Source organism: Planococcus citri, chromosome 3 (genome assembly GCF_950023065.1).
Source record: "Planococcus citri chromosome 3, ihPlaCitr1.1, whole genome shotgun sequence".
Lineage (NCBI taxonomy): Eukaryota > Metazoa > Arthropoda > Insecta > Hemiptera > Pseudococcidae > Planococcus > Planococcus citri.
Genome location: NC_088679.1, coordinates 39850151 through 39872932, shown reverse-complemented (window position 1 = coordinate 39872932; position 22782 = coordinate 39850151). Strand labels below are relative to the sequence as shown.

Below are 22782 nucleotides of genomic sequence, written 5' to 3'. Positions count from 1 at the left end.
CACGACATTCATTGGACTATAAATCAAGGTAATTAATCACCGAGACAGTATTTCAATTGAGGTAGTTTTCAAATTGCTAAAAGAAATACAGTGCATTAAAAAATATTTCCATCTTACGTGTCAAGTTTTCATCTAAATGTAAATTGAACCTAACAAATAAACATCGTGGAATTTATAGGAAGGAATAATGTAGGCTTAAACACACTCGTGTAAATATTGTTTACGTTCTTATATATATCGGTTCACAGAGAAATAAATCCATACAAAGTAGGTAATTGAATTTTTTTTACTTTGAAATAATATTGGTAAATAAATCAGGGAACTGGATGCTGTTGTTTTGTTTTAACGTGGACGTAGATAATGCGAATAATGTGATAAAAAAGGGGAGTCTTTAATATATCGACGACAGGAAACGAGGAAAGATTTTTCAGCAAATTGAACTTACCATGTACCGACTTCCTCATATGAGAAAATCTAATCGTAAAAATGATGCTTAAAATACATAGAAATGATTTGAAAAATGAGCACGCTGCAAGAAGAAAAAAAAAGCTGCCTGCGTTTGTAATGCTAGTGTCGTTTTGTTGACGACGTAACTTTTCACCTACCTATTTTGTTTTATGAAGAATCGATTGCCAATAAATCGGGAATTTCGCGAAATTATGGCTCGTAAAATGCCGCTGTATTTTGAAAATTGCCAATAACCCGGCGTATTTATTTCGATCTGATGAATTTAAGTTTCTTACGCGTATTTATTCGGTTCACGAATCATCAGCATTGTGATAGGGTTGAAAAAACAAAGCGCTTAATGATGTAACCGGCGTTAGTTTTATTTTTACTGTTGATGTTGTAAATCAATCTTGTGGTAATTTTATTTTGAGAAGCAAGAATTTTGTCAAATATTGGAATAATTTTATTCTAAAAACAGGCCATAAATGATGGGGGTTTGTTTAATAATATTGATGAGCTGGGAAGAGAGAATGGGCAGGAAACGCCTGTCGAAACGGAGAGTTTTTCAGTTTTGTTTTTTGCGATCGAGTTACTTAAGTAGAACAGAATTTGACTAAATGTAAGTTTAGACTTGGACAATCCTTAGGGATGTACTTTTACTTTGTGTGCGCCGAATACTTGTACAAAAGTCTGGAGTTTACTAAACTTTATCTTATCACTTATTCTCCTTGGTGTATTTGTAAATCATGCATAAAATTAATTTATAACTTCTGCACTACAACGTGGTAAATTCTGACATAACTTGGTGGGTACATGGTATACACCCTGCTGTAAGAAAAACTACTTCTTTCACTTTAACCATAGCCATTGATTTATTAAACCGGAACGATTAAAATATCCAAAGTTGAGTGTCGGTAACAATGGTTCGATGCATGCTGCGAAAAACATCGAGTATCGGATTAAATTTCGATTGCTTCGGGTAAGAAGCTTAATATAAAAAGCATCTTGAATTGCTTGAAAATCCAAAGGTTTAAATTTTCTACTTCCCAGCGTGTTACTATTTTTCACAACTTTATTGATATTGATTTCGCATTTTTGTTGGCACGATGAAAAAAAAAACAAGAGAATGGCGGCCAGAAAATTAAATATTAATCGTTTATTCTGGAACGGGGCGAACTACGAGAATAATCCATTTTTTTCGCCACGACGAAAGTAGGTAGCTTTAAATCAAACTGTGATAAGTTTTTTTACATATAGGTATACTAACGTTTTTACTTTGTCTACCCACTGATGATTTTTTTTTCAACAGTTTCTTGCATAAATTGAAATCTATTTTATGGTAAAGTATTATCATTTAACCGGAATTTCGGCAGAAGTTTTGTTAAAATTTTCTCTTCTGAACTGTTTCAAACTTTTGGAAACGCTTATTTCAAAGTAAACTTTTTATGTAATCGTCAAATCTAACCTGAAGCTAAATGTTTTAGGTTTGAACGAAGATGACTTTAGTTACTTTTATTTTTTTAGTTGACAATCGATAAGGCCTATTCATGGTTTGTGTAGATGAAAATTTCAAACGCCATCATATCTTCCAAATTTAATGGAAAATGAGACAAGATGCATGCGATGAAGATGTTTACCTACCAAAGTATTGATATCGGTTTATCTTGTTCAAATAATGAAGCAGTCCAGTTGGATTGCTCTCGCTAGCATTAAAAAATTTTTACGTAATACACACTCGTAATCTCATCATTACACCTCTGTCGCTAGATGCAAAATGTACGTCATTATGAGCGACCTAATGTCTGGTCAAACACGTACATAATGAGCGTATTATATCCCTAGTGTTATGTGGCAACGCCGCGAAACTCGCCATTACGTACGTGTTACGTTTGGACATAATTTAACAAATTTAACCGGTGAAGTTTGGTCACTCATAGACGCACATTTTTTGCATCTAAACAACAGAAGTGTAAAATGGTGAGGTTACGAGTGTTTATTATGTAAAGCACCTTACACTACGCGATTAATAAAGTGTGTAATTATGAACTCGTGCAAAGTTACAGCGCTCGTCTTCGACTCGCGCAGTAACTTTGCACTCGTTCATAATCACCCACTTTATTAATCTAGTACTGTAATGTACTATTATTCAATACAGGCATATAAACGCACAATTATACCACCAATACTAGACGCGAAAAGTGCGTTTTTATGAGCGACTAAATGAAACGAAAATAATGTTCACATTATTGTCCTAGGAAAATAATAAACATTCATTACGTGGCCGCACTGCTCGAATCCTATTGTTTGGGATGACGCGGAAGGTGACAAAGTCCGATTATTACGGGAAAAAATTGTAGCAGAAACAGGAGAGCCACCGCCTCCCCCTCCCTCCCCGCCCTAAGCTTGTTTTCCTTTAATCATTTCGGCTACACACTTTATCTGCGAGTACGCACTACGCATACTTCGGTTGTCGTGTCGACTCATAAAAACGCTTCTTCACGTCTAAACATTGATGGTATAATTGTGTATATAGTGGAGTGGCAAACAGCTGAAATACAGGAGAAAATGGCATTTGATGAAAGAAGCGTGAATTTTGGTATGATGAATTTTAGGGCCAAAATGAAGTTTTTAAGACCGGGAGCCATTCGGGCTCCCCCCTCCTTCGAGGGGGGTGGACCCTACAATTTTGAAATAAGTCCTGTCGATTGAGTTATGGTCAGAAATCAATTATTATGGTGTCCGCTGTTAGGTATTGATCAGCACTTTCTATTTTCACCATTGAAGCCATCGTCCCCCCTCTCCCCCTGGCGTGGGGCTCAGCCCCCTAAATTGTGGATCTGGAAGACGTTGAGACTCGGAAATGTAATTTTGTGAAAATATCCTTCAAAAAGTGTACAAGTAATTTTGGTGATTCATTTTAAGTTTTGAGGTGCCACAGGGGGCAGAAGGGGGGAGAAAACCAAAAAATGAATCACCAAAATTACTTGTACACTTTTTGAAGGATATTTTCACAAAATTACATTTCCGAGTCTCAACGTCTTCCAGATCCACAATTTAGGGGGCTGAGCCCCACGCCAGGGGGAGAGGGGGGACGATGGCTTCAATGGTGAAAATAGAAAGTGCTGATCAATACCTAACAGCGGACACCATAATAATTGATTTCTGACCATAACTCAATCGACAGGACTTATTTCAAAATTGTAGGGTCCACCCCCCTCGAAGGAGGGGGGAGCCCGAATGGCTCCCGGTCTTAAAAACTTCATTTTGGCCCTAAAATTCATCATACCAAAATTCACGCTTCTTTCATCAAATGCCATTTTTTTTCAGTTGCCACTCCACTAATATTTATAAGTACCTATGCATGTATTGAATAAAATACATTACACACACAAGTTCAAAAAATGTGGGTGATTATAAACGAGTGCGAATTGCAGGACGAGCCGAAGGCGAGGACTGCAATTCGCGTACGAGTTCTTGGTATGTAATATACTATTTTTTTATCAAAGCTGAATAAGTATGCTAAAAATCACGAATGCCAACGAACAACGCACGAGATCATGTGACCAATCTTGCTGTTGTTTATTCTCTGAACAGCTATACAGTTATTTTTGATACCTACCTATGTTTTAGCATTAAATGCATAAGTATTAAACAAAGAAACAAAAAAACTTACAGCGGATTTGGCGACTTAACAATTTTGCAAAGCTCTGGAGACTTGCTGTAAAATTTGAAACATCCATTAAATCTGAGGATTCAATTTGAAAAACTGGGCCCTGTGCGGCAGAATTACTCGGGTTCAATTTGGAAATCAATTCTAAAACCTAATGAATGTTTCATCTTTTAAAGCAGCTTTCCCAGACTCCAGAGATTTGCAGAATTATAAAATTTTGGCATTTTGGAAATCTTCTTACCTAACAATATTCCACGTTATTTCAATGCAGTAAGTAATGGTATTTGGACAATAACTGGTAATTTTCTAGTTTCATCAATTTTTTCATAAATTAAATTCTACAGGAACTTATTTTTTCAAAAATGAAGGGCTTATTTTTAGAAGTAGGTACCTAGTTTTTGGAGGTATCTAAAGTCGGATTTCTCAATTGCAAGGCTAGATGACCGCCTAGAACGGCAAGATTGAAGGATGGAAAAATTTTGAGAAAAAAATAGGAACCAGTAGATTTTTAGATGGCTAAAATATGAAAAAATTGTAAAAATGACCGAAATTAAATTCAGCATTTTTTTAGCACCAAAAATATAAAAGTCCACTGGAGGTTTTGAAAAGGCTCAAAAGCTAAAAATAGGTTAAGTAAACCAAATTTCAAATTTATATTCTCATTTTATCAAATTTCGATTCTGCATAAAAATTAAAGTGTTTGAATCATAAAAAATTAACCAAAATTTACAAAAAAAAATCAATTTGTGTTGTGGAATCGTGTGCTTTTGTGTGCTCTTTCATCTTCTATGTTTGATACCAAAGTGAAGGGGTAGGGGAAAAATTCGCTCAAAGCAGATTGCAAATATCTGAAGGTATTTATAAGGGAGTATTATTTTATAAATCTTCACTGAAGATTTTAATTTTTATCATTTTAAAACACATTTTCAAAAGGTTCGAAAAACTGCTAAATTGTGTTGTTTTTTTGGCAACAATGAATCGTCTTCAGATCGATATTCCAAAAAATTTTCAAAAAAATCGTCTAAAACGACTTTTTAGCACTTCGATCAATCGATAATGATCATGTTCGATTTTTGATTGGAACTATGAATAGGACAGCGAAAATATATTGAAACTTGAAAGAGTGTTCATAAAACACCTGTTAGGTATCACACTAAATTTCAGGCGCTAAATTTCATTTTTTTAATTCATAGCGAATTTTTTAAAATTCAAACTTTGGCTCATTTTATATTTAAAAACCAGAACTTGATGAAAATGAGATAGAAACTAAAAAGCTACCTTATTTTCGTTTCCCCAAATTAGTTGATCGTAAATCACAGTTTTAAGCCGTTCTGGAATCCGAACCTTTAGTGCAGTTGCAGTTTTAATTTGGAAAAATGTACCCACTATGCAGGAGAAAACCGATTTTCATGTCTACCTTTTTTATTTGCGAAATTTATACCGAACATCGACACGTTGCAATAACTTTTCTCTGAAGAAAATTTAACAAAAAAATATGACCTTTGAATATCTATCATCAATGAATTCGTATTTTTCCTTCATATTTTGAAACCATTACCGATACCGTACATTCTATATTTCTGTTTAATTTTATTTGAAAAGTTGCTAGGTAACAATAATTCAAAGATGATAATCAAAATGTAAAAATACTTACTGGAGCAATCTTTAATGCATTATAGTCACATTTTTGATACATTTTCTCTCGGGGCGAACGTGTGAAAGTTTTATCTTGACGTTTTTGCTTGTGCCTCGTACGCATATGAAAATTTTCCATGTACACAGATCGATCTCTTGGGGATTACTTGCCTTTTTAAAAATTCGTCAACGTATACGCACGTTGTCGTTGGAATTTTTTTTGCCTTTTCTGATGAAACTGTATTCAATAAATTAGAAATGTATAAAAATTTATCTACTTTTACTAAGGTACTGTAACCCGGGTATGTCAGACACCCATTTTGTTCCTTACGAAAAAAAATCGTTGTTTTTCGATTCAAGGTTTTTATGACGGAATTTCTGGCATAGAATGAAAGTAATCATTGAATTAGAGCACATGCTGTGAATTTCACACAATTTCAAACTATTTTTAACCCAAAAATGAAGTGCTGAAAAATGACTGAAATTCAAAACAATTAAATGTATTTCAATTGATACATGTAGCATACCATTGGAAAGCTCGTTCAATTCTCTTTCAAAGATGTTATTACGAAAAAGTTGTAAAAGTGCACGGTTTTGAAGATATACGCGGTTAAAGTTTGCCGAATTCCCATATACTGCAATGCTAAGTTCATCAAACCAGGAACAAAATGGCCGTCTGACATACCTGGGTTACAGTTCCCTACTTTTACCAGATATTGTAACCTTCAGAAAAATTACATCGGGGATTTGCGTAAAATTAATTTCGTTAATTTATTTTTACCGCAGACATACCCGCGTGTAATTAGAACGGTTAATGTTTTTGCCACATTCCTTGATTAATAAAAAGGTAAACAACCGATGCCATATTTGTTAGGATTATTTTATCACCGAGCGAAAGCAGCTTTCCGTGAAAAGCCACAGTCTGGGGTAATTTTTTATAAAATCTATTACCTTAGGACATGGTGGTTTTTTTCTACTCGTATAACGTTCGAGTTTAGTTTTATTTTTATGTGTACCTACTTTCTACATGTAAATGAATTAATCCTTGTTTATTTTGTGGTTGGGTAGTCGTTTGAATAAATTTTACAGACTGTCTGATTTTTACAGGGGAATTGTAACTAAACATAATGCAGTGTCTCGATTGTTTGGCAAAAAAAATACCATTCAATCTTAAACCCCCTCCCTTTCCTTTTCCCTAAAAAGATATTCTATGTACCAACTCGCTTGAATTCTTTGATCTCCTCAAGTATCTATCAATTGCATTCCATTTACTTGTAAATAAATCGGGTTATAAATTAGGTTGGTGCGATAAATCTCAAACGTTTATTTTACTTTTTAACTCGAAATAAATATTTTAACAAAATGAAAAAATAATGAAAAATTGAAGGCGATTCGATAACCAAGAAAAGGTCTAGAGAAATTTATTTCTGAAAAATTTATATCTTGGAATAAGTTACGCTGATTGAATTTAATCCCTAGACAGCTCTATATGGCACACGGCATGGCTAGCTTTTCACCCTTTGTAGTTCAAATATGGCAATAATTTTTTGATGTTTTATTATTTGCGAAAATGAAACGCTTTTATTTCTGCACAGATCGATTTCATTATTACGTTGGAAAAACTACATACATTTTATCAAATGTTATTGAATTTTATTTTGATGCGGTGATTTTTCAAAGCATGTCGCGTGGTACACGAGGAAAAAGGCTGTAGCAACATGTTTGCGCGCTCATTCGCACGATAATATTAATTCGATTTTTATTTGTTTCAGATTGTTGGCGTTATTTCTATATTTTTTATATTCGTGTCAGTTTTATCATTTGCTCTAAAAACTCATCCGGATATGCGAGTTGCATCATCGTATTCTCAAACTACCGACAAAAATGAACCTAATGTTTCCGTTCATGAACATTTAGATAATAATGCAACCGAACCCCATGCGGCATTTTTCTACATAGAAGTCGCCTGCAATTCGTGGTTCACTTTTGAACTTGCTGTGCGTTCAATTGTAAGTACATATAAAATTACCAAGTTTACTTACCTGTGTCTAAATTTTAAGATATTTTAATCGTTGTGATTTAAATAAAATGAGAACGTATCTATCTATTTTCCAGTGGCGGATTTAAGGGGGGTGGGCCCAGTACGCAAAACACTTCAAAAGGGCCCACTTCAGAATAAGCCCCCTACTCTCAGTGACGTCGCGAAGGGTTGAAGGGTTTCTCTAGGGGGGGGGGGGGGTGGGCGACAAAAATTGTAATTTTGCTGCAATAATCAAAGTTTCAACGTGCTGAGATCACTGTGGTATCAAAAAATTTTGAAAATCTAGTGGTTCTGTTCAGAAAAAATTAAAAATTGGCATTTTTCATACGCTTTGAGTATTATATGAGTAAGTATTTCTGGAATTTTTCTGTTTAATTTTCATTTTCTTATCATTCAAAAGTTTTGGAAAATTTGTGATTTGAAAAGTAGAACAACGTCAATTTTAATGTAAGAATTCGGTTCTGAATTTTATCAATGGTTTCTTAAGATTGTAAGCGAGGGCAAAAGCTTTTCAAAATTTATAGTTTCAAGAAGTTAAACAGCGGTAATTTTGAAGTGAAAAGTCAGATTTTCCACCACTGACATTTTTTAAAGTTTGAACAAAAATACTTTCCAAGCACAATTATGAATAATTTGAGAAACGAGGGGAAAAATTTTTTGAAAAAAATGAGAATTTTGAAAATAGATGGATGATTTTGTCGGCAAAGTACAGATTTTTCTGACAATTTCTGACGTCACGCAGGAGTCGTCTTGGACAACTGAGACGAATATAGGACGACTTGAACGACTGGATTTTTGACTGGGGGGCGACTCACCCCCTATCACGACGTCATTGCCCACTCTCTACTCTTAATGTAATTTATTATCATGTTTCCTGTCTTGTCTCTGTTGCTCATTTTTTTCGTCATTGTGAAGTTTTTATTCCCAATTTTTTTCATCAAGTTGAAGGTTCAAATGAAGGGCCCATCATTTACCTTAGGGGCCCACAGCCAGGGGGCCCAGTACGCATTTGCATTTTTGAGTACATGTTAAATCCGCCACTGCTATTTTCGGCACCTCGTCTACCAAGCCCTCCTCCTCATAAAAAAAAACAAAGGAGTAAAGGGAGAGAAGACATCTTTCTACCTTCCTAAGCCACTGTCAATTATATCAATAACTATTACACCAAATTACATTTCATCTGACGACCTTTCATTGCGGTACACGAGAATGACAATTCGTAAACGCCTCTAATGAGGAAATTTATATCGAATTATGTTGAACGCACGTGCAAATGAAAGGTTCCCGGTGCCCTATCTGCTGATGCATTTCAGTATTGATATAACCTTAAATTGAAAATGACGCTGTGTAAGTTAGAATTATACTTCCCTTTTTGGATTGATTCGGGACAAACACATGCAATAGGTAGGTAGCAGGTACGTGTCATGTGTCGGGAATTCGATGAAAATAATTTTTTCACAGATACTTAATAGCGACCGGTTCATGCAGTTTTAATAATAGCTTTTAGCTCAAATATTTCAAAAATGGTCGTTTTACATGATCGTCGTCGTCGTGGTCGCACTCCTTTATAGGAGATAGCGTATACTTCCATCTATATTAGCTGGTTTCTAGTGTACCTATCTTATAGTTTCTTTCAGGGTCTTACAGGGAGAGTTGGCCGGTGAGTTTGTTGTTAACATCTCCGATCGTTTCCTCCCTCTTGTCGTTCTTCCTTGAATTTTCCCCTGTACCACTAGCATGAAAATACTGTTTTCTCGTAATTTATGAGCTAAATACTTTAGCTTTCTATTCTTTTTATCTTCTACTACAACTTTCCGCTCCTCTCCTATTCTTGCTAATACTTCCTGGTTGGTAGTGAAGTCCTTCCATGAGATCCGTAGTAGCCTTCGATAGCACCACATCTCAAAAGCAGATACTTTCTTCTCGCATTCTGCGCTCACCCTGCTCATGGTCTATGTTCAGCAGGAATACTTCAGAACAGTCCATACGTAGCATCGCATAATTCTGTTTCTCAGAGCTAGACTAATCGTTTGATTTCCCAGCACATTGGCTAGGTTATTAAAGGCGCTTTTTGCCATCCCAATCCGTGATTTAATTTCTTTATTATCACGATTGGTTTCGGCTTGACCTCCAATCTCACAAATATTATCCTCTCTGATTTTGGAATTATGGCACTGATTTTATCGCTGTATTAATACACCCACACCTATGTTAGTGTGTGTCTTTTCCAGCGTAGGTACATCATTTCATAATCTTTATCTACCCAGTTTCTACCATTTCCAGTCCATCGGGTCTTGCGTATTCTTAACCTGCCATGGGTGACATGGGGATTTATATGGGAGTAGTACCATTTTGTAGCTCTCGTTGAGGCGAACACAGCGAGCTACCTACAAGCCCCCCTATCTATTCATGGGAAGAAACTACGGGCGTCTAAAGTCTAGAAAATGAGCAAAACCAAAAAATGAAAATTTGCCAAAATAAAAAATTTGACCTAGGGAACTAGTGGAACATTTTTTTAAATGAAAATTGCAATTTTTGGGATTGCCTACCTTCATTTTTTAAGGATCCATGCAATTTTGAAGTTTTGAAACAGATCAATTTCTGAAAAATTTCAAATTTACTCAAATTGATCTGTTTCAAAACTTCAAAATTGCATGGATCCTTCAAAAATGAAGGTAGGCTGATCCCGAAAATTGCAATTTTCATCTAAAAAAATGTTCTACAAGTTCCCTAGGTCAAATTTTTCATTTGGACAAATTTTCATTTTTTGGTTTTGCTCATTTTCTAGACTTTAGACGCCGTAGTTTCTTCCCATGAATAGATAGAGGGGCTTGTAGGTAGTGCCCCTTGTTCCCCGTGATGAGAGCTACAAAATGGTACTACTCCCGTATAAATGTGCCATGTCACCCATGGCATGGCAGGCTAATACGTTGATTTGTAATCTCCTGGCTTCTGTAACCACATTAGCGAGTTTTCCAATTCTGTACAAAGTTCTCACATTCCCGGTTACGACGTTGATGCTGTTCCACCTTGTTTTAACTCCGCATATTCTTTCGGCGTTGACATCTCGTGGCGGCGCCACCATCGACTTGCTGAAAGGGGTCTTTTTGTAGAGAATCGCATTCATTCATGATTCATTCGCATCTCGACAAGTCGAGTGTGCGCGTGTGGAAGTGTGCGTGAGTATGGAAATGTCCCCCTTTCAGCATGATAACACGTGTTTCATGCATTCCACCACCAGAGTGCAACACGTGTTCGTCAACGCCGAATCTCACTGGCTGCCTTGACGGATGAGGATCAGCCTGACGGAGACTTAGGGCCATTGCTAAATTGATGTCCGTATAATTCTAGGAAGATGTAATGGTGTTGGTTTCCCGTTCCCTTCCACCATGATTTTCTGTTCTTAGCTGAATTTTCCAGTTTTTAGGCACTGGTGTTTGCCTTCTCACTCTGAAGCTCTTGTGCTTCCCTGGGGCTGGAACGAGTGAGTTGTTGGTGTTATGCAGCTCTTATGCATTCTTGTTCGTAATCTGTATTTATGTAAAGGTTTGTCCTTCAATAAATTATCAATTGTGGTTTAACGCCTTCAAATGAGGAAATCAGCTACCCACACATGTTACACATTAGTGTAAATAGAGTTGCAGACTCTAAAGGATAAAAACCATTCGATGAGGTTACCAACTGCTCTTGCAATTTGAGATGAAGCAGATGGAGAATTCCTTTTAATTGAATTTGAGGAATAAAAAAATTATTCATTTCAGATCAATAATGAAGCAATTTAATGTTTTGAAATATTTTCAAGTTAGCGGGAATATACCCATTCAAAAAATTCCTTTCCAGACAAATTTTCAGGAGCTAAATTTAATTTTTCAATTGTTTTGACAGATATTTGGAAATTAAAATTTCATCTTTTCTCCGCGGAAAAATGGACATTTTGTAAAATGAGATGGGACGCTGAATTTTGTTATTTTTTAAATCTTATTTTATTTTGTATCTGTTGAATCAATTGGCTGGGTTTGGCTTTGAACAATTCTAGAGCCTCCAGTAGATTTTCGAATTTTCATTTTTGAAGAAATTTTTATAAAAAGGGTGAAAATGAAATTCCACACATACAAATTTGCATTTTACCATTTTTATGATCAATTTAGTACACTGTCTACCTTGAAAATCGGTTCCCGCTACTTCCAATCAATATTTTTCTCCAGTGATTACCTATTTTAAAAATAATGAATAAAAGCAATGAAAAAATATATTTTGTTAAAAACTGGGTTACTTATTAAAAAATCCATCCGGGGGCTCCAGAACAATTCAAATCCATTACTATTCGACTTGGTAAATCGAGAACTCGAGAATAAGTCATAAACAGAAAATATCAGTCTTCTTCCACCATTTCATAAAATGTTTATCTCATAATGAAAAATGAGCCAAATTTACCTAGTTTAATTTTGATTTATACCTACTCTGATCTGAAGCTGATATTTGATTCAAAATAAAACCTGAATCATTCACTTGAAGATTTGAAAACTAGAACCACTGATTGAAACACTCTTTTTCTATACCTACCTACACCTTCTTTAAGCAATAATAATTTACGAATGAATAAATATCACCCCAAGTATGTTCTATGGGTGGTTGGGTATGTACTAGGTACCTAATAAATGTGTCAACGCAGTAGCATCGTTTTCAACGTACCTATTCCTATGCATTTGTACTTTTACAAATCGAATGACGTCGTTGTAGAAAAGCACTTTTTAAGAATGTACAATGGATTCAAAACAGCAAAACTTTGTTGTATGGATAGAATTCCGCATTTGCAGCCGTTCATTTTTATTACAACGAACGTATTGTGTTTATCCCTCAGGAAATAAAAATTGAAAAAAGCAATTGATTTTTTACGTCTTCTTGTTTAAAAATGCTGAAAATTTTAAGAAGTTTCGGCATAGTAGATTCTATACGAATACAATAATCGCCTCAGAATTGAATTTAACTGGAGTAATTTGTTTTTTCAATGTGTCCATTTTCGAGTAAAATGTGACGAAATAAAATACAGATTATTCGTTTTATTATCTAAGGAAATTCTATTTCATGTACTCGTATTTGATCTGCATAGTTTATATTTTTCCAAAGTATCTACATCTTATCTATGTATTATAGTTTTGAAGGTGAGTTTGTCATTCTATTTGTTAGATACCATACCTATTCAAATAACATGTACCTATCTGCCTAATGCTTCTATAGATCTAAAAAAAATTATATCTACTACCTAATTGATATTAATACGTATTTTTTTTTATTTGCAGGTTAGTCCTAATTTGCTACGATTTGTAAAATCGCCTGTAAACTTGATAGACTTTTTCGCGACGTTAAGTTTCTATACGGATATTATAAAGCAGATGTCTTTTATAAATATGGAGAAGTCAAGTCTGATAGAATTTTTTTCAATTGTCAGAGTACTTAGACTATTTAAATTAACGAGACATTCGCATGGACTGAAGATTCTCATACACACATTCAAAGCTTCCGCTAAAGAGCTCACTTTACTGGTATTTTTTTTAGTGCTCGGTATAGTGGTGTTTGCCAGTTTAGTTTACTATGCTGAGAGATTACAGGTATGTAATAATCGTATTAATAATACGGGGTGTCCTGTCACAAAGTAACCAACTTTCACCAGTCACGTAGCCACCAGTGAGACTTTATGGTCTATAAGCTTCAAACTATACGTAGGGATGAAGGTGTATCCGCAATACTAATGATGGTCTAAAATATCTATGTAGGTATACCTAATAGTCTTGATACAATTCCTGAAATGGGTTTGTAAACATTCTGAATACTCAAAGTGACCTATATTCTGATATTTTTCGATGCTTTGGCTACAAAATGCATTATTTGATTATCTACCTAGTTATAGAAAATTTTTCGAATCAATTATAATTTCCTTATTACAATAAGGGAAATCCCTAGATGTACCCTCTAATTTGTCTAATTTGAACAGAACTGTGATTTATGGAGAGATCCCACTACTCTGGAAAATTTTAAAAATATTATAAAGTTATACCTACTAACCATTTTCGGCAATTTTGGTATCTAACCTATGATTTTTTCCAAAAAAAAAAAAATCGATTTCATTCAGACTGCATGAAAATTAATTTGAGCTGCTAAAAAACGTAGTTGTGGCTTAACTATTCTCAACCTGTTTGAAGCGTTTATCTTCGTTTGAGTCGATTGCCAGCTCGATTTTAAGCTGCCCAAGTTAATTATTTCTACGCCTTCTGGAGAAATAAAGTTTTTGAGAAATAAAAAATTGCGCCGGAGGCTCTAGAAGGGTTTAAAATAGTGAAAATGGGATTTCATGAGTTTGGTTTCAAACGAGATGTAGCTATTCGTGAAAATTTTTAAAAAATTCTGAACAGAAAAGAGTTGATTTTTGAATTTTTTCCTCGTGAATATTCTGGTAAAAAAAAAGCTTCTGAAGGAATTTTAAAATTTTGAAGAAGAAATTGAAAATTGCACTGAAGCCTCCAGAATGACTAGAAATGGTGAAGTTCAGTTTAAAGGAGTTGACATCATAGTTCAAGGGCAAATTCTTGTCATTTTACTGCATAATTACCAATATATTTTTTTAACGCATAAATTGCTGTAAAAAATCAACTTTAAATTTTCAAAAATGTACCAAAAATTGAAAAATCAATTTAGGCAGCTGAAATTTTGGTGATGAGGGTTTTAGATCATGATCTTACCAAAAATCTAAATCCCGTTCAAATCGGACGCAGACATCTCGGGAAGTTCCGTTGTTTTTGTTAGTAGGTAATCTAAACAATTTTGATAATTTACTTAGGTGGGTACTTATTTCAGAGCTGGCATAAGCTTCAACATTCTTCTTTGGAAACAGATTTTGAGATAAATTTTTGTCATAAGTGTGATAAGGAAAGGACTTTCTGTACTGTCGTTACAATTCAGTGATCTATAAAAATTAAAAATATTCAAAACCCTATTTTCTCAATTTGAAAGATTTTCATGCTAATTTTACTGAGAAAAAAAATCAAAAAATTTATACATTTATCCACGCATTTGTTCAGAATGGGTTGCTTATGTTACAGCAAAAAGAGTTACTTTATGGCAGGACACGTCTTATATATGAATGAGTATATAATTATAATACATACCTACTTATCATAAATTTAAAATATTCGAACGATACCGTCCTTTGGTAATACTACAAGCCAGATAGGTAATAGAGTGAAATCTGCTTTTGAAATTCGATTTTTTAAATACGTGCTTGAACATTTAACGGCACAATAATGATACCGTGTTATGATTAATTTCATCTTGCTTGGCCAATATTTCAGTCGATTTAGCGCCAAGAATGAAGAAAAAAAAACCTCCTACGTTTAGTTCGAACGTACCTACCTATACCTACCTATCCGCAAAATCCGTCATTTTTTTACGAGCTGCTTTAAAAACTACTTGGAAATTCGAGCCAGTTACTCGGGTATATAAGTTACCTACCTTTGAAAAGATGAAAAACTCTCGCAACACTCGTCCCTAAAGATTACGACGAAATTCCAGTTGTAATTTTTTTTGAACCGCAACTTCTAACTAGAAAATTAAATTTTTTATCAAATAAATACCCAAACGGTGAAAGTGTTGCCGATTCTTTTGTGAAAAAAATCATCCTCGTCGAGTATCTATCGTTTCACCGGATCGGTGAAAAGGGGAAAAAAGTTTCACCGCTGAAAAGGCTCTTATATCACTGTTCGACTCTTTCATTACCAACTTAATATTTAAGATACTTTGAACTAGCATCTCTACTCTTAGACTAGTGAAATTCTTGTTTCGTGGAGGAAGTTTTCAAATAAGAAATTCTTAAACGAAGCTCTTAAAATTTTCCAATTGTTGAAATTCTTAACGAAAAACTTTGAATAACGTCGAACGTTATTTCTGTTTTAAAAGTTGTTTTCTTTTTTATTAGGTTCTCTTATAAATTTTACTTTTTGTTGGGTAACTTTTTTTTTTTGAAATAATTTTTCTTACGCCTCATTAAATGAAAAACTAACACTTATTCCGCTTATTTGAACATTAACAAAATTTCACCTTTTTTTTCTTCGTCCTATCCTTACTCTTTTCAGACATACAAGTAGGTACGAAGAAGCGGTTTAATTAAATAACGTCCTGTGTACCGTGCGTCCTATTAATTCAAGAGCACCCCTTAGGTGAAAATTCTTTCTTGTTAAATTAACATTGGGAATCGTACAATACCTGAAGGAAGTATAAGAGAATGCCTTGTTTATTTTGAAATGGAAAAAGCTGTACTTTTTTTTTCAATTCGTAATGATGGTAAATGTGATATGCTTGTTCAGCCTTTTTTCCCCTACAAATTCAAAATTCACGTGTTCTTTTTTTATTTCCAGTAATATTTCTCCTTTTATCTAACGCGTTGTCAATATTAATTTGGATTTAGAATACAGGGAATTTTTCATTTAAATGTAGAGTACGCGTTTTACGCATCGAAAGTGGGATTTTACTACGTCATATATGCGTAAAAAAGGCGATAGCTGCCTTTTCATAAAATATTTCTATTTAATCTGACACGACGAATTTCCAGTTAGATTATTAATATATATTCGAGGAATATATAAAAAGCGGCGACAATTTCGCCGCGATACAGTTGTCCGTAAAATATTCAAAGAACTGTGCTTCCGAAAGCTGCCAGTTCATTTATTATGAAATATTCAAAGTTTTCGGCTCACTTGAAACAGTTTCGATACAGAAATTGGGAACTCGACCTTTTCTAATCTGAACTACACGGTATATACAAACGCGAGATTTCGTTTGCGATTAACTTTGCCCGATTTACTCGTAGATAGGTAATCCTTTATTCAAATGTCCAAGAATGTTGTGTAATTTCCAAACGCTTGTTCAACAACACCATTTCAAATAGATTGGATGAGTATAAAGAAAATGTTCTCTTTTGTGGCGATTAGTGTAATGCTTTGCTTTCGTCCTCAGATTTCCTAGTTGATCATTGAAGCGATGGTTTGATGCGGAGATGGGGCGATTCGAGTCGCAAAAAAGGAATCACACGAGAATCGGATTCTCTCATAGTCGGATGTCGGGTTGCCTGCACAAAGATCTATTGCATCCCCCCCCCGTCGATCCTCCGGGACAACTTTTTTCTTAATGGGGGAGTCTTAAGGAACATTTCTAGCTCTTGTCCTCAAAAAAAAAGTAGCCCTACTTACAAAATGGCGGTCATTTTGATTGACAGGTCAGCCGAAATCGCAGACTTTGCGTTACAACATAGGACTTGCACGAAATTTTTTAAACCGTACAAAAATAGATCGAAAGATCAGGCAAAAACTTATCACCTGTCAAAATTTCAAATGCTAAAGTGCTTTTTTCGATTTTTGGTGAATTTTTGAAAATCAAATTTAGGCCAAAAATGAGGGAAAAAATCAAAATTTTACCAAATTGACCAAGAAAGCAGAAATTTGAGATATACTCTATTTTCAACCTGCCAAATCGATTGCAAACTGTTTCAACCCGTTTTGAGCAGTTCTGGAGTCTCCAGCAGATTTTTTAAACTCGAAATTCCCACCAAATTTCATCAAACGGAGTTGGAAAGCCGAAATTCATTCTGCAAACTAGTTTCAATACGCTGTGAAGTGAACTTCAGGTGGATTTTAAGTCTTGTTGGAGCCTCCGGCGGATTTTTGAAAATTACTGGAGCCTCCAGTAGATTTTTGAAACTTGAAATTTCCCCAAAATTTCATCACACGGAAATGAAAAGCCGAAATTTACTCTGCACTCCAACTTGAACACCTTCTGAAGACGACTTTAGGAGGGTTCAAGTCATTTTGAAGCCCCCAGCAACTTTTTGAAAATCACTGGAGTCTCCACTAGATTTTTGAAACTTGAAATTCCCACAACATTTTATAAAATGGAGTTAGAAAGCTGAAAATTACTTCGCAAACTAATTTCAATACGATGTGGTGGTTTCAAAGTGGTTTTGAAGCTTCCAGCTACTTTTTGGAAATTTCAATTTTCCAAAAAACGCCATACAACCTTTCAAAAAGTCGCTGTAGGCTCCAAAACGACTAGAAATCCACCTTCAGTCGACTTCGTATCGTATTGAAATTAGTTTGCAGAATGAATTTCGGTCCATTTGATGAAATTTTGGGAAATTTCAAGTTTCAAAAATCTATACCTACAGCATTTTTTTTTTTCGAAAACTGTTGAAACCAAAAATCTTGTGGAGGCTCCAGAACGGTTTTGAAATCATCACCAGTCAAATCGGAGAGTCGGAAATGAGATATAAATCAAATTTTAGCTTTCTAAGTTAGTTTTATCAAATTTTAATTTTTTTCTTGGGAAATTAACCTTACCTGAATTTCAGCAGCTGAAAGTGTGTGTTTGAGATCCTATTTTAATCTTCAAAAATAGTCATATGGGGATTTGTTCATAGGTTTTCGAAGCTCCATAATCAAAACTGGGCCCTCTATAAGAGAGGCAGGGAGGAGGAAATTGACTTTCAAAATCTTGTCAAAATCCTGGTTTTAAGAGGTACTGATTTTCGTTCTGCTAAATAGTGACGTTGAATTTGAAATTTTGAAAAATACATCACAGGTGTCAAAATATATTCCGTCTGAGGGGAGCTCAGTTTTGATTTTGGGGTCAAGCAGTTTCTAGAATTATGATCAGTACCTAGGTAGGTACCTTTTTAATAATTCGATTCTCATATCTCTGTTTTGTGGTTTCAAACGAGTTGAAATTTTTCACTTTCTACCCTCCTATCTTTAAGGGCAATTTTTTATGAACTAAATATTATAGGTAGGTCTAGGTACATTAGAAAGAAAAAAGGAATTTCTCGTAGAATTCGTTTTGGATGCTGAGCTGTAAAGATTAACATTTTTTTGCTTACTTTCTCTGCCTGTTGACCCATGGAATGAAAAAATATGAACTGAGGCTCCATTTTCTCTACATTTATTTTTGTTGGTTTCGGAATTTTTCATCCAACAATAACATATGCCTTCTTTCACACTGATTTTCCTTCCCCATAAAAAGCACATTTTTCGTTGGTGGAGTACGAGAAAGAAACTTCGCAGTAAAAGTTTGTTTTTTAAAGGTAGGTATGTATGTAGGTACTAAACAATGCAGGATGATTAATCTCCAAAACTTGAGACCGAAGGCGTTTTACCGCTGTACCTGGAAGTATAGTCTTTGTCGTGGCTATATGAACCACTGACGGTGTGTTTTTCTAGGAAATCATGTTCCTTTTATTCGGTTTGCACTCGAATGTGAGTACGTAGCTTCTCTTTTCCGTAGGTACCTTATTTGGTCAGTTGATTAAAGAAATAAACTTTTAAACGAAATTGTCACTCGCTGTTAATGGATTCGTTTTAAATAGGTAGGTAAACGTCCAGTTATTGTACGTACAAAAGAGCCATTCATGTCGAGTAAATTACGGTGTTGGGTATACCTACACCGTTGCAGGGGAAATTAATTTCTATACTTTATTACTGACATAAGCAACGTAACTGTACCCTACGACATTTGAATTTCCTTTGAAGATGGATTCAATTATACGATTTACTTATAGCAGCTACACGACGACGTAGCATTGCTGTAGGTACCTCCGTAGGTATTTTTTGCGAACAGATTGAAATTTTGTGAAAAGTTTGAGATTGTTTTAAACTCGATACGGTATCATTTTTGTGGATAAAATTTGCGTACAGTTTTTGCTTCGCGTTTAAAAGCCTTTTATAATTAAGAGAATTATACCTACTCGAATACTATGAAAACTTTCAAAAGAACAAAAGTCTGCGTGATGAAATCGTAACGTAAAGATTTTCTAATAATACGGCGGTTCGTTTAAGAAGGTTAAATTTTTGTAATTATCTGTTTCAAGACTATACGCGTATTAATTACAAGCATTCTTTTCAGACCAATCCGCACAATGATTTTAAAAGCATACCCGAAGGCCTTTGGTGGGCTATTGTCACCATGACGACAGTCGGCTATGGAGATATGGCCCCGAAAACTTATCTCGGTATGTTTGTTGGAGCTTTATGTGCATTAGCTGGAGTATTAACGATTGCACTACCTGTTCCTGTGATCGTATCTAATTTTTCTATGTTCTATTCGCATACGCAGGTGAGCTAGTTTACTCGTATTTTCTAGGAAGTCTTAAAAATAAATGAGTAAATCTTATTTTACTTACTTAAGTACTCCTGTATTGTTGTATCAAGTGCCATATAGAGATTAATTTACCAAGAAAATACACGAGTACCTACAAAATATGTATATTCGACGCCACTAGCATTGTTCTTACTATCTTATTAATTTAGTTGATAGGTAGAGAGACTAACTTTCCTGCCTAGTGCCTTGTGGCTCTTGGAACGAACTTTGAAAAACTTTCAAAATATATTCATACGATTTACCTATAAGTATTCGGATTGTATGAATTTGTATGCCTCATTTTATTTATGCTGAGTATGCCTACATTTGAATCTTATATTACCCTGAGGTGTGAAATTACAAAACTACATACCTACTTTCCTGCATATCTTTTATTATTCATTACATCCTCATGTGAAAACCAAGAACAGCAACTGAAGCACCAATGATTACTTAATACTTTCTAATACCGAAGAAATGAAAGTTGGTGGGTTGAAACTGATTCAGTTTCATCAAAAGTTTAAAGTTATACCATACGAAAAGTCGAAAACACCTCGAAACAAATTCAAAATTGAGAATATGATCAGAATAAAGGAGGTTATTTCTTTTCGAAACTAAGTTTTCTCGAGTTATCCCCAATTCTGATCTTAAAAAATGTGCATCGTTAGTGATAACGATAACGTACGTAGGTAGTAGACGCCAATGGAATAATTCATTTGATAATACATCAACTCAAAGTACACTAGTGTTGATTAGCTTGCCGATGCTACTGATTGAAGGCAACGCACCACGAGGTACTCCACGTTCATTTTTTAAAGTGGCATATTAAGCAAGCGTTTAAAAGTTAAATTCTGCAGATTGGTTGGATGCGATTGCACCATGTTTATAAATTACGTCAGAAAGCATCCTCAAAAATTTTATTTTTGAAATTTAAAAAAAAAATGAAGAAGAGAAAGAAAGGTCTTACAACGGAACTTTAATTCACTTTCTAAGATTTGAACGACTTTAAGCTAGATCGAAGAAGCATGTCCTAAAACCTTCCGCATTTTTGAAAATGTAAAAATCCGTTTTAAGGATGATATTTATACTTTTTCATGAGATATAATTTTTTGAGCAAATTGAACCAATAATATGTTTTAGGCTGCTCTAAAGCTTCCAGCGATTTTTGAATTATTCTCTCAAAATTTTCAAAACGCTTTGGAAGTGCCAAAAATAAACTGTAACTCCTATAACTTTTTTTTATTTTTCCATTTTTAGAAGTGATCCCTAATTCTAGCCTCCTTTACCTCTCGACAATTTTTCATCCTTGCTGACATTTTTGAAAATTTGATTTAAGTATGTAAGTACGTATTAGATATCGCATATAGCAAAAATTCAAAACAACACAATTCTCTCTTTTTTTCCTTTTTTTAATTTAAAAAAAAAAATGAAAATGCTGAAATCCTGTTGGCATAGCTATTTAATTAATAATCTTGGAATTTTATCGTTTAATTAAAGGCACGATCAAAATTACCGAAAAAGAGAAGAAGAGTATTACCTGTAGAGCAGCCTCGTCCTAAACGAGGAGAAATAGCCGGCGGCGTTATATGTCATAGACGAGTTAACGCTATCAAATATCATCATCAGCACAATCAATTGAGTGGTGTTAATTCACCAAGTAAGTCTGCAAGATAAATGTTAATAGGTATCGAATTACACATTTTCTCTATTAATTACAACTGATATCGAATTTACGATTTTATGTTCAGCTCAAGACTCCTACTGCCCTACTGGATTGCAACCCTCTTCTAGAGCATTGGTTGTATCGCCTCCTCTATCAAATAAAACGCCAACAGTTAGGAATATCATTTTACAAGTAATTATAATACTAAATTTCATTCAGTTAATCAGTTAAATGTACTTTTTTGTGATGTACCTAGTATGTACGATTTGTAATTCCGATAAATCGTGCACTTTTCAGCCTAAGCTATTGCCTGAAGTGGTCATTCAAGAGCAGAAAGTTACAACAGGTGATATGGCTGGAGAATCAGTGAATCCATCCACTATTTGAAAATAGAATTTTCGTTGAATTTTAGTTACCTTTATTGAATTATTGAAAAAATTGTTGTGATTTGTTTTCAATGTATGTTAGGGATGCGAAATTATCAATATTGCCATCGACACCGTCGAATGATATGATTTTTTTATTTGAAGAGAATTGCAGTTGTAATCTACCTAATATTGGAAACCCGGACGACGATGATTTTTTTCATCTTTCAGTTGTTTACGTTTTACCTACCTTTCTTTTTCTCTCATTTTTTTTCCAAAAAAAAAAATTATTATATTTGGAGGTTGGAGGTCTTGTGTACTCGTAGATGAAGATACCGAATTACCAACGCTTTTTGATTAAAAACTGATGCGAAAATGATGTTTAAGCGCACCACTGATTTTTTTTCAAACTGCAAAACGCCAGAAAAATTTGAAGAGCTGATGAGATCAAATTTTGTGTTTGTCTAGATTTTTCTACTGGAAAAATCATGTTTAGCACGTATTGATAATGAATTTAATGAATTACAAAGAGTGCAACTTCGAAAGCAAATTGATATTTCGCATCTTTAATATATCTTTTATGTAATTTAACTTCGCTTGAAGAGTTTTTCTCATTATGTTGAATGTTTTTCTTGTGTGTAGTGACTTTACTTTTATTTTGACGCGAAATTGTAATTTTTCTTTCATGATTTTTTTTTCATTTCGTAAATCGCATATTTGTTAATTGAAAATAAAATAAAATTTGTTAAAAACGAGTAAATGTATTTCTTATATCATGTCAAACTTT

At 34.4% G+C, this 22782-nt stretch overlaps 1 protein-coding gene across 6 annotated transcripts in view; it reads left to right on the top strand.

The window, feature by feature from the left end:
• LOC135842100 (potassium voltage-gated channel protein Shaw-like) overlaps positions 1-22755 on the top strand; it is a 137208-nt gene extending 114453 nt beyond the window's left edge. For all 6 annotated transcript variants that reach the window (XM_065359446.1, XM_065359447.1, XM_065359449.1 and 3 more), the window contains 6 exons: positions 7525-7761; positions 13094-13402; positions 19734-19943; positions 21465-21624; positions 21716-21822; positions 21928-22755. In XM_065359446.1, the coding sequence (XP_065215518.1) occupies positions 7525-7761; positions 13094-13402; positions 19734-19943; positions 21465-21624; positions 21716-21822; positions 21928-22017 (1113 nt within the window). In that variant the 3' untranslated portion in view covers positions 22018-22755. The remainder of the gene's footprint in view (positions 1-7524; positions 7762-13093; positions 13403-19733; positions 19944-21464; positions 21625-21715; positions 21823-21927) is intronic.
• The last annotated feature ends 27 nt before the right edge of the window (positions 22756-22782 follow it).